The following is a 16,898-nucleotide window of genomic DNA, read 5'->3' as shown; positions in this document are numbered from 1 at the left end:
TCCTCCATTTGTTGTTGTTTTCTAAGTTGCTCATGTTGGGCTCTAGTCCAAACTGGCATGTGATTATTTCAAAAGTTGTTGAAAGTTTCGAAGGACAAAGTCAATAGGTGATAATTGTCTTAGGAAGATATGCTTTGTTGATCTTACCACTATTGTTTGTTTGTTGGGATAAAGCATCGATTTGTTGAAAAGCACGTCTTTGTAGAGTTTCACCATCAAATTTTGTAACGCAGCCACGTAGGTAGTGACGAAAACAGTGTAGGAATGTCCTATGTTTCAATAAGATCTTGCGATTGATATACAAGAATCTTATCCTTTTCTAAGTAGCTTTATAACTAGGTTTTCTTTTCTTAAGGTGATACTGAAAAGTCATATAAGCATTTGGAAATTCACAAGTTTATTTGATTCCAATGTTGGTGCGATTCTCGTTTTGATATAACCTAGGTTCAAAATAGGAAAGATATATCCAAGATTAGAAACCTAGTATAGTTTGATCAAGCTTCGTGATAGAGGATTTGATTATCTTGATGAGAAACTTGACAAGGATGTTGATTTTTGCACTTAAGATGTTTGAATCAATAGCTTGTTGAATGTTGATGTTTATAGAACCTTTTGGGTATAACTTGTTGGATTAGTGACCTAGTTGTTTGAGCTAGTTTGAAAATACGTGATAGTTTAGAGACAAAACCTACTTCAAGAATTATTTTGATATTTGATGTTTTGATATTTTGATTTGGTGTTTCAAGTGTTGGAAAGTTTTTGTATTCCCCTTTTCAATCAAACTTTTTCAGTAATTTGTTGGATTTTTGCTCACTTGTAGATGATAATTTTCTTCAATTTTTGACCATTTGGAACATGTTACAGACATGGAAGACACAGTATCTAATAAATAAAATTCACAAGCAAGTACAATCCCTATGGAAGGCTAAGACAATAATTTTTTAATCTCACATGGGGTTTCCCCCGAGGCTACGCTATTCAAAGCGGATATTTAGATGCTTGACCCCACTGGCTCCACCCTTGGCACTCACTTCTTCAAGGAAGCCAAGTACCAGTTTCCATGAAAAATCCCAATGCCAAACTTTATATCTCTACTAAGAACCTTATGTTTGTGAGCCACTTCAGAGGTCTGACCTCCTGCGCCAACAATTAGAAGGATTTTGGCAACTAGTACAAGTGGTTTTTAGTAAAGGCTTCCGGTCATGTGGCCATACATGCGACACTTTCAACTCTGTAAATACAAAAGGTTCATAGCCTATAGAGGTTACGCTCCATAGGGTTTATGGGGAAACATAGTTTCGGTATGAACTTATCAACACATGTTGTTTGGGACTTTCGTCACAAAAACAATTTATTTATAGTGGATTGGAAGGACTCGGTATTATCCCATTTCCACTTTAGGTCATTCTCCTCTCACTAGCCCCCTCAAGGCAGCTCAGGAAGGCAGGCCCTCTAAAAAATTTAATTGCTTGAAAGTAAAGAAAGCGTAAAAAAGTGGGTTTGGCTTTTTGGTCACCCAATTAAGGGGAGAGCATATACCTACCACTTTCAAGAGGTGGAATACAAGCGTTCTTTTTAACCTTTTCAAAGCAATTGTTGGCTAAGTCCTATTTGGAGATGTTGCTCCAACAAGCATGGTGTTCATTTTAGCCCTTTTAAAAGTCTATGTGCAACTATTTTGGAGAACATACTAAAATGCAAGTTGCATGCTGTAAATTCATCCTCTTAGTTAAACTAGATGAACAAGATATGATATATTACTTCCCAAATGAAGACTTTTAATTAACTAGATGATGAAATGCATAAAATTTTCCTTAAATTCCATCCTGCATATGCATGTTAGTAATCTGAAAAATCTAATTTCTAGGACATTCGGACCTGCAAAAAAAATTTGTCAGTTTTATAAATAGAAGTGCTAATCTAACATATGCGCTATCTTTTTTCTCAAAAGCGCTAACCTGTAGATCAAAAGTGCTAACCTAGACTACAAAAGCGTTTCTCTATGGATACAAAAGTGCGATTTCTTTGACATATGTGCTAACCTAGGGCACAAATGTGCCAACCTGTAATGCAAACGCGTAGATTTTAAGACAAAAGTGCTAACCTAGAATGCTCATGCGCTAACCTATAGTGCAAATGCGCTAACCTAGAAGGCAAATGTGCTAACCTATAGAACAAAAGCATTGTTAGAATTCACACATGCGTGAATCTACATTACAAATGCGTTAATTTAACTATTTGCGAGATTTTTAAAAGTATATGTGAGGCTTATGGGCCCCACAGTGGGTGCCAAAATGTGTTGACTTGAATTTCATCCTCAGAATGTTACCTGTAATAAGTTAGTTTCACAAAATACAAATGGAAATGCATACAAGAAATCCAAACTCAACCAATGAAACTGCATGAAATACATTAGAAATAAAATATTAATATTACCTTCATGGCTTATGTCTCATTGTGTCCTAACTCCACTGTTCTTAGTTGCAGATGGTGTGCTCTCAGACAATGCATTGATGGCTCCCAAGATGGCATATGAAGAATGGGCTGATAACTTGTAGTTAACTGATACTATGATATGCAATGTTACATGATTATGCTAAAATGATATATGGTAATTGCTATTGATATTTGCTTCAAAACTAAAACTCACGAATGCATATGATTAGCTTGCAAAATGCACTTGAAGTCTCTTGAAGTCTAACTCTCCCTCAACTGAAGCTCTTGATTTTATAGACTTTGAGAGGATGAGATGATGTGGCTCACATCAACGGTCCTGATCAGATCTACAGATTTGGATGGTTGTGAGCAAAGGTGAAGGTTGAGAGAAAGGGGAAAGGAGAAGATAAGTGTCACTCATCTCACCTTGATGGGGTTGCTAACTGAGGGAATCTAGGGATGGTTGGAGAAGATTTAGGCATGAGAGGAGAAGTGGACTCAAGTCCTTCCTAAGATGTAGAGGGTGTTGGAGATAATATAGGAAATGGTTATGAAATATGTGTACGTACACAATATTCATTGAATTTTGGAAGTTGGAGATAAATGATTAATTAATATTTAAGAAATATTAATTTCCTTAGCCACATGATGGATGAGTTGGCAAAAGAAAGATGAAGTGGAGATGAAGGGCTAGATGGATAAGAAAGATTAAATAATTTAAGAAATTATTTAATATTTGAGACTATAGGATAGGAGAATAACTATTAAATATTAGATATTTAATTGTTTGGAGAAGATAATTAAATATTACATATTTAATTAACTTGGTTAGAAGAATAATTAAATATTAGATATTTAATTAATTAGAGGAATAGGATAAATGAATTAATTAATAAAATATTAATTAATAGAAAGACATGAAAATGAATTAAATAAATTAATCTTTTCAAATTAACTATTTAATAGAAGAATAATTATTAAATAAATATAAAATATTTATTTAATTGGTCATAGCCAATTTTAAGTGTATACAAAATGCATTAGTGAAATCAAGGATTGTATCAATAGTTCCAACGAAGTGTACAGGTATTGTCTCCAATGGTTGGCAGCTATGATGAATTTCAAAGCAAAAGTTGAATCTGTTGAAGAGGAGTTCAGTTCTATTGGTAAGATATTTAATTTTTTGAGCAATAAAGATGGTGATCAAAGGAAGAAGGTAAATTTCCAGTTTAAGTTACTATCTTTGAAAAGACAGAAGGAAGATTATGTGAGCGGTTTTTGGAGAGTTAAGGAAATTGTTGAGGCTAAACTAGAACACTTCTTAGCATTGATTAATGATGCAGTTGAGTATGAGTAGAATTCGTCCATTCTAGACAATTTAACTCATGCCATAGATTTATTAATTGAAACCAAAATTTTATCAGTGAGCATCAAATTGGTTGTGCATTCCTAGAAGGTTCTCCTTCCAAAGCTCAGGGAGAAATATAAGCAAATTTTTAAGAAGAAGAGCATTTAACGAATCTTTTTGGTTGACATACAATTTTGATATTCCGTTTTTTTTTTTTTGTTTATTGAAGGCACCCTTTGTTCTTGATGTCAAAGGGGGAGAAAGGAAAAGGAGAAAAGTAAATAGAGAAATAGAGAAATAGAGAAATATGAGTGATATGAGCAAGAGGGAGTTATATGCGGATATACATGAGGACATGTTTTTGAGATTATTCTTTTTGAGAGGTTTTGTCATCAATGACAAAGGGGGAGATTATTAGATTTGTGTGAATCTTATCATTGATATCAAACTCAGTGATCCGGTTGGACCGAATGTAGCATATTGAGCAAAGCAATGATAATGAATAGATAATGTATGTACTAAGCAGAGCAATGATAGATATTGAGCAGCTAAGTTTGTATGATCTACTAAATTTATTTGTTATTTTTTGGAAAATCTTTTGCCTCAAAATCTTGTGTTTTACTTATCTTGGTTTGTATCAAGTTCGGGTATTAGTTGTGTATGTTGTATTGTGTTATAATTTATGAGTTCTATGCTCCAGAATATGTTGTTAGAGTAAAAGGTATTAGTTTACTTAATTAATTAAATCAAATTGATTTAATAATTAAGTCACCTTTTCTCTATTTCACTTAAGCTAAATTTAGGAAGCTAACTTAGGAATATTAATTATTAATTATTAATTATTTTTAGGGATTATGTTTTTAGGTTTTGATCTCCCTTTATAAGGATTGATCCCTTTGTAATCCTTAACCAATATCATTATCATTATTGCATCCTTTTGCTCTAGGTTTTTAAAGCAATCTTTATGTTTTGTGAATCTTCCATTGTTGTGACAGGTTATTTGCATACAGGTGTTCACTGGGTTTTGTGAGGTTGTATTCTACAACTTTTACATGGTATCAGAGCTTCAAACCTGAGGCTTTCCTATTCTTCTGATTGGGAGATTCTACCTATAGCAGGTCTTTTGTGCAATTTGGGTTGATTTGGACCTCACCATTGAATCTAACATGTGTGAAATAGTCAAGATTGACCTTTTGTTTGTCAATTTTTTCTTCACCGGGCCAGATCTGTGAGGGTTTGAAGATTCAACTTTTTTTCTGATCCAAGCGGGCACCTTTTTTTCAGAGCAATTTGGGTCCAAAAGGACCTCACGATTGGCTTCAAGAGGTCGATTCCACGAATTTTGATATATAATTAAACTACTTTGGGCATCGTTGACCTATGAGGCAAAAAAAAATATATGTACGGTTGTACAGACTGTGCACGCACTTCGAAAAAATTGGGTATTTTTTATTTTTTGGTTTATTCTTTTCTGAAAAAAATTGTTTAAAAAAAAACAATGTAAAAAGCTTTTGAAAAAAAAAAGAAAGTCATTAAGGCCCTACGCAAGGTACTAATAGTACCCGCACTGCGCAGGGCTATCAGTACCTGCGCAGGCCATGGGGTACCGGAAAGTACCATCGGTGGTCCTTCCCCTGACAGCCACCAGCACAAACACCTTCGACGCCCACGGTTTCCCGCACTACCACAGCTTGTTTTCAGCTGCCACAAAAATATTCGGCTCTCCACCATATTTCCAGTCACCGGATTTGTTTCCAATGATTTTTCCAACAAGGGGGGGGGGGGGGTTCAATAGGAAGGCAATATTCTAAGAATATTTTGCTAACGTCAATAGTACAGACTGCACAATGGCCCCATTTGTTTCTCTTTGTGCCCTAAAAGAGGGTTTTTTTTCTTTTGGCCATAACTTGGGCATACGATATCATTTTTTGGCAAACGAGATATCGTCGGAAAGCTAGTTTCCTCTACTTTCCATATTTGTGGGTTTCATCACATGTTTTTGTTGTTGGTGCATTCTACAACCATTTGAATTCAGAGGTGTTGTTTTCAATCTCAAGCTCATAACTTTTTGCCAGTTTCTTCATTTTTTGCGATTCTAGCAGCGTTGGGACGGTGTTTTAGAGCTCTCCACAACCATCCATGCACTTTTTCCAGTTTTCACTCTAGGTACATTTTATTTAGGTTTTTTTGTTTTCACATTGGTGAATTACTTAGACATATGAGCTTGTGGGAACTTCTCGTTTGTGTGGGATGACTCATCTTTTGTTGTTCTTCATGTATTTCCAATCTTATGTCTTTTTTTAACATTCTAAGTTTTCATTCTTAGCACTTATGGTTTTGTAATCGCACTTACATAAAGTGCCTCTGTATTGCACATGTATTATGGGATCTTGCATATCAGTTTTGTGCCTTATTGTACCCGCACTATGATATAAAGTGCCATGGGGATTTGATGTTTTCCTTTGTTTGTCTTCATACCTTTCTCATGTGAGTGTGCATTGGTTTGCACACCCATTGGATTTGCTTGTACTTTCATGTCTGCACGATCAGATGTTCTTGGTTCTTCTTCATGTGCTACATTATGGCTTTCCAATTCAGTTTACCTGCCATACCTCTCCCTTGTCATCATTATGGGGGGGTTTCTACTATTGGTGCTAATGTTTCCTTGGTTTCGTGTTGGAGTGAGCTATGTATTCAGTATTTGTTCCTATGTACTAGGCGGATGCAACGGCTGGTTACCCATGCATTTCGGTGAGATTGAATACTTACCATATGGACACTCCTGGATTCCTATTTTTGCAAGCAACCTTCCATTTTTTCATTTGATCAATTCTTCAAACTATTGGTACTTGTGCCATCTGTATCTTCGAGTTCCAGATTTTTTTTTTGTGTTTGCCATCTAATTTGGATTTTAGTAGTGTCATTAAGGGCACTCATGCAGATTCATGTCTTCTTGATCCTTATCATCTTTTGTTTCAGAGGAGGTTCTTTTTTTAGTATCTTCGCAGTCATCCTATGACAAAGTTTGTAGGTTCTTCATGCTTTAGTCATTCTCCATGCTCGTCTTTTGTTCCTATTTTTTGGAACATTCTTGTTTGGAGGCTTCTTAGTCCTTCACTTGAGATTTCATCTCTTCTTGGAGAGGAGTTTTGTTCCCACAAGGTTTTCTCCTTTTTCTCCATCTTATAGAGATTTCATTGTACTTGGGTACCTCATCAGGCCTTGTTGCCAGGACCCATTTTTTAGCTTTCTAGCATCTTGTCCTTAGTTTTTTTTAGCTTCTCCCTAACTTCATCTTAGGGGGGGGTGTTAGAGTAAAAGGTATTAGTTTACTTAATTAATTAAATCATATTGATTTAATAATTAAGTCACCTTTTCTCTATTTCACTTAGGCTAAAATTAGGAATACTAATAATTAATTTATTATTAATTATTAATTTCTTTTAGGGTTTAGGTTTTTAGGTTTTGATCTCCTTTTATAAGGATTGATCCCTTTGTAATCCTTAACCAATCTAATTATCATTATTGCATCCTTTTGCTCTAGGTTTTCAAAGAAATCTTTATGGTTTGTGAATCTTCCATTGTTGTGACAGGTTATTTGCATACAGGTGTTCACTGGGTTCTGTGAGGTTGTATTCTACAACTTTTACATCTATGGTATTCATATCTTGGAGTTGGAAGTCGTTATGATTGGAATTGGTGCTTATAGGTTTGTAGCTATGGGTCCGATAGACCCTTATTTTGTTCTGGTAATTGAAGCATGTGAAGGAAGCGTGTATAAGTTCATTAAAGGTTGACTTGGTTACCCTTTTTGGTTGAGGCATATTTTGGTAACGTGTTGATCCAAGCAATGTATTATTGTGTAAATCATTTGTGTTTGGCTGACATATTATTTTGGTGTATGTGCTTACTGATATGTATATATATAGAAGGACATATGAGTATGTATGTATGACAGAGTATGAAGTGTGCACGCGATAGAGAAGTAGTATTCAAGTAAAGTGAGAATACAATGGAACAAAGTGTATGTGAGTAGTGTGTGGTGTGAATAGTGAAGTATGAGTGAAGGTGTATGTGAAAGGTGCAAGCACAATTACAGTGTTGCAGTAATCTCTTATCGAATCTACTGCAAGTAGTTAAGGACAAGTTGAAGAGATCCCTTACCAGATCTACTATGTTAGTGTTTTGATATTTGAGCTTATCTTGGAATTGACCTCGTGCATTTGGAGATGCAATTATCTTCAATTCACTTATTTCTATTCTAGTGAGCATTCCGGTAGTGAGCCATTTTTGTAATCAGGTAATGAGCCATCCAGTAGTAAGCCACCCTTTTTGTAAACACCATATAACTAGCTATATTATCTTGAGAGTTAACCCTCTCTATGGTTTTTCCCATTTCGGTTTACCACATATAAAAATCCAGTGTTCATTTTGTGGTTATGTTATTTATTTATTTTGCATTTGTTGGTTCATGTTGATGAGATTATTTGTTAAGGTTTAAATCAATGGAAAGTTTATTAGTGTAGGAATACTGATTTACCCATCCCCCCCTCTCAGTATTCTAGTCCATTCAACCATCCAATAGATTTTTCTTCATGATTTATGAACAATTGGAAGAATCGCAGACATGTGGTTGGGGGTGTTAGGATGGAGGTGTCAAAGGAAATTATGATTCAAGTTACTAGGATTAAGTGCAAAGGTGAGAAGGTTCCTTGTTCGATCCAAAAACAATCTTAAATAAATATAATTTTTTACTTTTTGGGGGGGAAGGAGAAAATCTAAAGAGGCACCAAAATGGTTTAGTAGAAAAGATTTTCTGCCACACTGGAAAGTTGTGAGCTACCATCTTATCAAATATTTCACTTTGTAAGGGAGATTTGCTACAATTCATGGCTACCACTCCCCTCTCTAAATCATTTAAGGCATAAAAAACCAATAAGTTACCCATTCTTTCTTTTCTCTTCTATGGGTAAATGTGTTGATGAGGGGGTTTATCCTCCATTGCATCGGGGCTTCATTTATTCTATTTACTAGTTCTTGGAGAATATGCATGTTGTTAACCCTACCCACTTTGTAATTCCCCAAATGTCTTGGATCAAAACCCTCCATCACCATGCAACTCCAAAACAAGAATTGCCTTTAGGGATGAAATGTCATTCTCCTCACATGTTATTTCCTTGCACAAAACCCTTCTCTGCTCTCCTGAAGCAAAAACCTAATCTTGATTGTGATACTCCCCCTAATTATTGACATTGAGCCAAAAGTCACCCCAGACAAAGGCAAGCAACCTTTCACAAACCCTAAAATTTGTCATCCTAAGTCTGTTAGCAACAAAGGTAAAGTAGTCTACAAGTCCTTAAAGAAAATCCTACTTGTTCTTTCCTCCCCTTCTATCGACATATAAGACAATGAGCTTGCCAAGGATAGTGTTACTAATTCCTCTAGGGAGTGTAGGTCTACTAGGCTTTCCAAATTGACTACAGTTAATAAGATTGTGGAGGCCAATGGGAAACCCCCCTTGAGAAGAAAATTAAAGATTAATTGAAAGACTCTACCTTTAATGGCACTAGTTTTGAGAGAAGTGAAGGGACCTAGGACAAAACTCTGAATATAATCCCAACAAGATTCACTTTCTCATTACCTCGCAATGGAAACCCAACTTAATGAGGGTCTCAAAGGGATAAATAGCCTCAAAGATTATGTTGAAAAGGAAGGTTAAGAGGTTGGAGGAGGCTTGAGTGAGCACCACAACTAGTAGACAATGACTGAGGAGATTAAGGATCTTAATGTCAAGGTTCAAAACTTGGAAACATCATATAATTGCTTAGGTTGTAAAAGAAACAAGGATTGGATCAAATGGCTAGAGTGTGGCATTGAGAACCTAATCAAAATCAATAGAGGCTTGATGCACAAAAGTGTGATGGAGGTCATGACCATGACAAAGAAGATCAAGAAGAAGAAGAAGAAGAAGAAGAAGAAAGGAAAAAACCCTACTATGATGGATGACAGATGGACTAAGGTAAAGATGAGTAGCAACTTACTGTTAGGATAACCGATGGACAACTGAGAGGAGGGGGTGAATCAATTGTCAACAGATTATATTAATCAAACCACTTTAAAACCTTTAACCGGAGCACATAAACATTGAATACCGGAATAGAAGAAACAAATACCAGTAAGCAATAAAACTTAAGAATGAAATAGAGAACTAACACAATGCAACCATACCACATAGCACCATGATTTGTACGTGGAAAACCCGGTAAAGGGAAAAACCACAGCGGGAAGCCTACCCACAGTCAGATGATACTTCTGCAGAAAGTATGTGATACAATGAGGGGCCTGCACATGCAGGAAGGCACATTGCCTAGAGCATACTGCTCATTACAAAAGAGTCTCACTGACTACAAAGAGGTTATAACCACCTCAAGATAATTGGACAACAATCCAAAAGAATGAACTATCAAAGATAGCATCTACCACGCCTGATTACAGTCCCGATTAAGCTCAATACCAAAGGCCTTTGACCTCTTACTTAAACCCAATTCGATCACCTATGATTGACCAAATCTCCTTCGCATATGATATTACATTCCACAACCACGACACATGATCTACAATGAGATCTTACATCATTTTATACAAACCCTAAGGCCTAAACCAATTAGGTCGGCCATCTAAAGATATTACAATAAGATCATTACATACATCCATATTACAATGATATGCCATGTCGTCTTAAGACCAAAATAACATTAACCAATCCATAAATCATCCCGGTAACGTGTAGAGAACACGTTAACATGATATTGGTCCATAACCTAGATAGGTATCGGACCTAATCTGGGTCCACCACGCCAAAGCGATGTCTCCAATCAATCGAGCCATGATCAAGGATCACCTTTTGCATCCTGAATTCCATCTAGAAGCTGCACCAACACCACTTATGCATCCTATCAAATTTTCTTAGTAAAAGCTCTGTCGGTTAAACCTTAAACCCTTACCGATAACACAAGATCTTATGTTGGTAACCAAAACCTGTCTGTCGGTAACCAACCATAACAGCTAGTGTTGACATCAATGACAAAACATCAATGCAACACATAATCAATTCATCCATATTGCCAACACTTACTCCCTTGGGAGGAGAAGTTGAATGATATCTTGGATAGTTGGGGCTATACCTTAATGCCTCTGACTATTTTCTTTTTGTTGTCTTTCACCTTAGCTATTTTTAGTTTGATTTTTCTAAACATTAAAATCTACATTTTTTGGTGGGCTTTCTCTCCAATCCCTACTTCGTTTTTTATGATGGTTGGTTTTTTGTTTTGATGTGTAATGGGTTGGGGCCCTTCTCCACTTAACTTAGTAAAAAAATATAGTCTCAAATAGACTTTGAATATTTACTCGAAAGAAATCAACTAATGGAGATTGGCTTCAAGAGTGGTATATATGCATGGATGAACGGGTGAAGTGGTTTTGGTACTATTGCAGTAAAATTAGATACGTTTTTCTAGCGGGGAGATTTGGAATCTTTCACTTTTAGGTTGGAAAGCGAGATCCTTCCTTGGTCAAGACAAAATCATTATCCAATTTAGCTATTCATTGCAGGGAATAAATGACCAATCAAATGCCCCTTTAAATTTGAAAACATGTGGTTCAATCATCAAGACTTTTGCGCTATGGTTGAAAGTTGGAGTGGTGTGCAAGTGAATGGATCAACAATGTTCAAGATAGTAACCAAGTTGAAAGTAATTAAACAATATTTGAAGGATTAGAATTGGCTTCATTTCAAGAACATTTTTTAAACCAAAAAGTCCATTGAAGCTAATTTGGAGGAGCTCGGTAAGGAAGTTTTGGCACAAGTTATGGACCAAGAGCGGTTCGTACAAGAAAAAAGTTTGACTGAGGAGTATGAGGAAATCTTAGCATTGGAAGAAACCTTTTGGAAACATAAATCAAGAGAAGCTTGGTTCAAGGACAAGGATAAAAACTCAAAATTCTTTCACAATAGCACTAAAGCCCATAGCTCTATTAATAGAATTTCCAAAATTAGGATGGAGGATGAATTAACATTAGAGGATATGGATGTTATTAGAATAAAATTAAACTACTATAGTAATTTCACAATAATTGGAATGGATAGAACTTGTTTCCTCAAAGGAGCATCCTAGGGAACATTCCCAAGTTAATTACAGAGGAACAAAACAAAATGATGTTAAGGCAAACTTCTCAGAGGAGAAAATTAGGGCAGCATTCTTCCAATTGCATCTTGATAAAGCCCCTATCCTAGATGGGTTTCCTATTGCATTCTTTCAAAAAAGTTAAAACTTCATTGGTAAGGAGATAATGAAGGCTATTGAAGACTCCAAGGCTTGAGGTGTGATTTTAAGAGGCCTTATTATTACCTTTTTGGAGTGACTTCCCCTATAATCCTTTCCTTCAAGTTCACCATTATATATACTTCTCTATCTTTACCTTTGTATCTTCATCTTGGGAATTTGCCATATTTTCTTCACTTTTGTTGTTCTAGAATATATGAAAATACTTTTTATTTCAAGTAAAGTTCATTTACCAGAATTTTGGCTTGATGGATCTCACCAATCTAGTTCCAATAAGTGTATGCAGTCTTTTGTTTTGACACATTTAAGAAAACAAAATCTTAAAGACACAATATGATAGTACCTCATGCCTTTTTATCCACCTCTTTCTAATCTTCATGACTAAATTTCTTGGGTTTCTTTTCATTTGTCATAGCCACTCATTGATCTCGTTCTTCTTTTCAACACACAAGTTAAGAAAGAAGACTTGAGAAAACTACAAGAGAACTAAAAGTTGATGAAGAGATATCACTGCATGAAAAGATGAATGTGGTAGAGTGAAACATTATTGATTTCAGGAAACTTATTAAGAGAGCAATATGGACCTATGAATAAAAAAATATTGTTTAGAACCATATGTAAATCAAGAGGTAAATGTTGTAAGGTAATCATTGAAAAGGTTAGAGCATCCTAATGCATATAGAGTATCTTAGTTACAAAAAGACAATAAAATTCTAGTTAGTGAATAATGTCTTAAATTTTATGATTGGAGGATATGAAAATGAAGCTCTCTACCACATCTCGCCTTTAGATATTTGTCAGATTTTATTGGATAAAGCAAGACAATTTGATAGAAAAATTATACATGATGGTAGAGAAAATGCTAAAAGGTTAATGAAAAGTGGATTAAGACATGCATTGTTACCCTTGAAAGAAGGAGATGAGAGTGGGTAGTCTTAAGAAAATAATACTAGTTGATACATATCACTAGGTAGCTCGTAGATTGATTTCAATTGAAAGTACCTATTTGAATTCACAAATAGAAGAATTATTCAAAAAAACTATAATAATGAGAAACTTTAGTCCATAAGCAATACTAATAGTTTTAGCAAAGAAGAAAGGTGCAAAATGGAGGATCTATATAGACTCTAGAGCAATAAAGAAGAATAGTATCAAATATAGATTCACATTGCTAAGTCTAGATGATCTTGTTGATTGCATGAGTGGTGCGAGGCATTTTAACAAGATAGATTAAAAAAGTAAATATCATCATATCAAGATAACAAAGGAGATGAGTGGAAAATCTCATTCAAGATAATAAGGTTTGTATGAGTGGTTAGTTATACCATATACATTAACAAATGCACCTATACTTTCATTAGGTTGATGAATAAGGTTTTTAAGCCACATATTAGCAATTATGCTCCATGTTTGAATAATATTAGTCTTTGGTAATAGAAAAGACCATTTGAAACATCTTTGATTAGTGTTATAAAGACTACAATGAAAAATTGTTGAATAGGACAAAATATAATTTCGTGAATTAAGGATCGGTATACTTGAGTTTTCTTATTTTTGTTGATGGACTAAATATGGATCTACATCAAGTATCAACAATTGTCAAATAACTTGCGCCTATGAACATCTATAAGATTCGATCTTTTCCTTTCACAAAAAGTTTATTAAAAAATCATTGACATTTCTTGTTCAATTAATAATATTTGAAGAAAGATAAGAAGAAAAATAAGTGGATCATCAAAACTAACAAGTAGATGATGTCACAAGAAAACAATACTTTAACATTTCAAAATTTAAGCTAAATACAAATTGCTAAGTTAATTTTTACTTTAACAATACAAACAAAAGTAGGTGATGTCAAAGAAAAGAATAAAAAAATTTAAAAAAACAAACAAACATATTACTGAATTTTGTTTAAGCTTCTTGACCTAGGTACTCTTCTCATATTCCAGATTGCTAAATATGTGCTAGATGATCCGTTCTAGTTAGAGTTACTATTTAAATACACTGTCCTCATTATCAATGCAACACAATTTATACTTAACTCAATTCATAACAATTAGTAAATAGACAAAGATTTATATTTAAATTATTTAAGTTTGAATTGAAAAGAATAATTTTGTGAGGAAAACTTATCTAAATCAAATTTGCACTAATTTATCAAATCCAAAAAATAAAAATAAAAAACTATTTATTAAATGAAAGTGATTTCTGAAAATAAGTGATAATCTCTAATGGCTCATTACTGGGCAGCGGGCATGCCCATCCTGTAGCAGGATAGTCCCAGGTAACTCTATGAGCCTTTGTGGATCTGAAATTCCTCTTACAATTGGGTGTGATCTTTTAGCCACCATGACCAGCTGGCATCTGATAAGCTGAGCATATGCTCTAAGAATATTTTCTGGACCCAGAATTGAACTAGGAATTAAGTAGTCCTTATCGTCACCAAATGGGAATTAAAAACATTGTCTGGTTATAGGGAATGACATGATTTTATACATTTTGTATAAATCAATACTGAACAGTAAATTCAACTATCTCTCTCCTCGCTTCATTGTTCCTAACTGTTTTTCAGTCCCCTTCAAGCTCAACTCATCGATTAGCATGAAAGGTAAGAAATTCAACACAAACACACTTTTCTGATACAAGGAGTAATCTATATGGCAAGAATCAAATAAAAAGGTGCCGAATTCTGAATTTACTAGGTAAATTTCTCATATATTTCACATAAGCTATTACAGTTAAGCTGAAACTTAAAAATCTAGTAATCTTTAACTAAGAATATGTCATTGGCAAATAACCCGAGTTGCTGAAGTTAATAGTTATAAGATCAATAAACAGAAACTGCATTGTTGGTGAAGTCTTCGTTATTAGAACAACCTATTCTTTTATGCTTACTTCTTCCGACTGTACATTGAAGAAACAATTTTGCAAAGACCCAAGCCACAGAACGCAACAATAGCCCAATAAACATTTTCATCCTTTTGGTTGGCAAGGTCATTGCATTCCCTCAAAATCTTTTCTTTTTCATAAATTGCTTCTTCTTTTAATCTCGAGACCTCATTTAGTTGTCTGGCAATCTTTTCCTTTTCCCTGCAGGCTGCTTCCTTTTGATAAAGAGCATCATCTCTTTGTCTCTCTAGTTGATTGATTTTCTTGATTTGAAAGTCATATACTGACTCTTTGTTGTAGTTAAGTGAACCCTCAATATTTGCTTTTGCAGATTCAGCATCCTTTCTGGCTTTCCTTTCAATTCCAAGCTCCAAAATAGTCGCATCTCTTTGATTAGCTGCATCTTCTTTCAATCTCAAAGCTTCATCCAATTCTTTGGTAATACTTGTCTTTTCTCGCAATGCTTCATCTCTTTGCCTTCCGAGTTCATTGTTTTCTTTCAATGTTTTAATTGTGACTGTCCTCAGGTGATCTTCTTAAAGAACATCTTCAACAAATGACGGTGTTTTCTGCCCAACAAACACAGTTCACATTTATAAAATTTCTAAATTGAAATTTGGTTACTTGCTGCAGGAGAGGATCCAAGAAAACATCATTTTATTTATCTAGAATTTTATCTGTTACCGATATATTTATATCCCCAGGAAATGTTTCAAAATTGAAAAAACTTACTTGATAAGTTTGTTATCATTTTCCTTCCCAAAGAAGCCTGCATGAGGGAAGTTAAAGACAATCCTATCGAACAACATCTCTCTTAATATCTCACGCTTTTTCATTGTTTTTGCATCAACACTATGCAATGTCATTGCTCTACGCTTCTCCAAACTCCGAAGGTTATCTTGGCCGGAATTATATGAACTTATGACCTCCTCTGCATCGTTGGGAGACATGAATACACAAGCAGAATACAATGCAAATACACGGGAAGAATTTTGATAATTGGCAAAACTTGAAAAAATACTGCCAGTAGAAAAATTGAAAGAAAGATTTTGAACCTCTGCTGTCAAGAGAGGTGGCAACGATGTTTTCTGCAGAACCAAATGCTTTGGCCAAAGCCGCAGAAAATGAAAAATCTCCTTCCCCCACTAATAAAATATGATGGAAGTTGGAGTAGTGCATAATCCTTTTCTCCAGAGCAGGCTGTCCGAGTGGATGTTTGGAAATTAAAATATCTCCATCATGTAGATTGGAACCCATTTATAATTACAAGGAAGAATCCACAAAGATCCAAGCTACAAGCCCCTGTCAAAATTTAAAACAGAGTAAAGAAGAAGTCCTGAAAGCTAACTTTGGATAAGTTTAAGATCTCAAACAACATTTCTGTGAAAGACATTATGAAAGCCACACTTGAAATTAGATGCATTCGAGAACCCTTAAATGCACTCTTGTGAAAAACAAGATGCAGTTCTTCATCCGTAGACAATATTGATCTTCTAACTTGAAAATTTCTTACTTCGTTCAAATATTTAAGGGCAATGCTTTTAGCCTTGATTGCACAAGATTTTAGGATTGTTATTGCTACATGACAAAACTAGATGTCCAAATCTTAAGTGCTGAATATACCTGGCGAAATTTTCTGTGGGGGAATTTGAAAAGCATGTGACGAATTCTAAGTTTTTGGCAATTCTTATTTTATCTTCAGAATGATCTCTTATAAAGTTACCAAGCGGGAATTTGAAAAGCATGTGCGCGCGCCATTTACCTTGTTAAAGGAAATCCTCTCGCTTTGGCTCGTCTCTTCCTGACAGATCTCTTTAAACTTAGAAATGAATTTGATGTACTGTGAAATCTTCCAATTTAATGGTGAAGATTTTGTTGTGCTC

The 16,898-nt window shown here is 34.8% G+C and overlaps 1 protein-coding gene across 1 annotated transcript; it reads right to left on the bottom strand.

Annotated features, from left to right (window-relative positions):
• Nucleotides 1-14,788: 14,788 nt before the first annotated feature.
• Nucleotides 14,789-16,342, bottom strand: LOC131030308 (heavy metal-associated isoprenylated plant protein 41-like). The gene is made up of 3 exons (XM_057961033.2): nucleotides 16,071-16,342; nucleotides 15,748-15,946; nucleotides 14,789-15,584 (listed from the first exon to the last, which is right to left on the bottom strand). The coding sequence occupies exons 1-3, from the start codon at nucleotides 16,270-16,272 to the stop codon at nucleotides 15,539-15,541; spliced, it is 447 nt and encodes a 148-aa protein (XP_057817016.2). The 5' UTR covers nucleotides 16,273-16,342; the 3' UTR covers nucleotides 14,789-15,538.
• Between the last annotated feature and the right edge of the window lie 556 nt (nucleotides 16,343-16,898).

This window comes from Cryptomeria japonica, chromosome 10 (assembly GCF_030272615.1).
Source record: "Cryptomeria japonica chromosome 10, Sugi_1.0, whole genome shotgun sequence".
Classification (NCBI taxonomy): Eukaryota; Viridiplantae; Streptophyta; class Pinopsida; order Cupressales; family Cupressaceae; genus Cryptomeria; species Cryptomeria japonica.
Note: the sequence above shows the minus strand (reverse complement) of the source record. Positions and strands in the feature narration are given on the sequence as shown.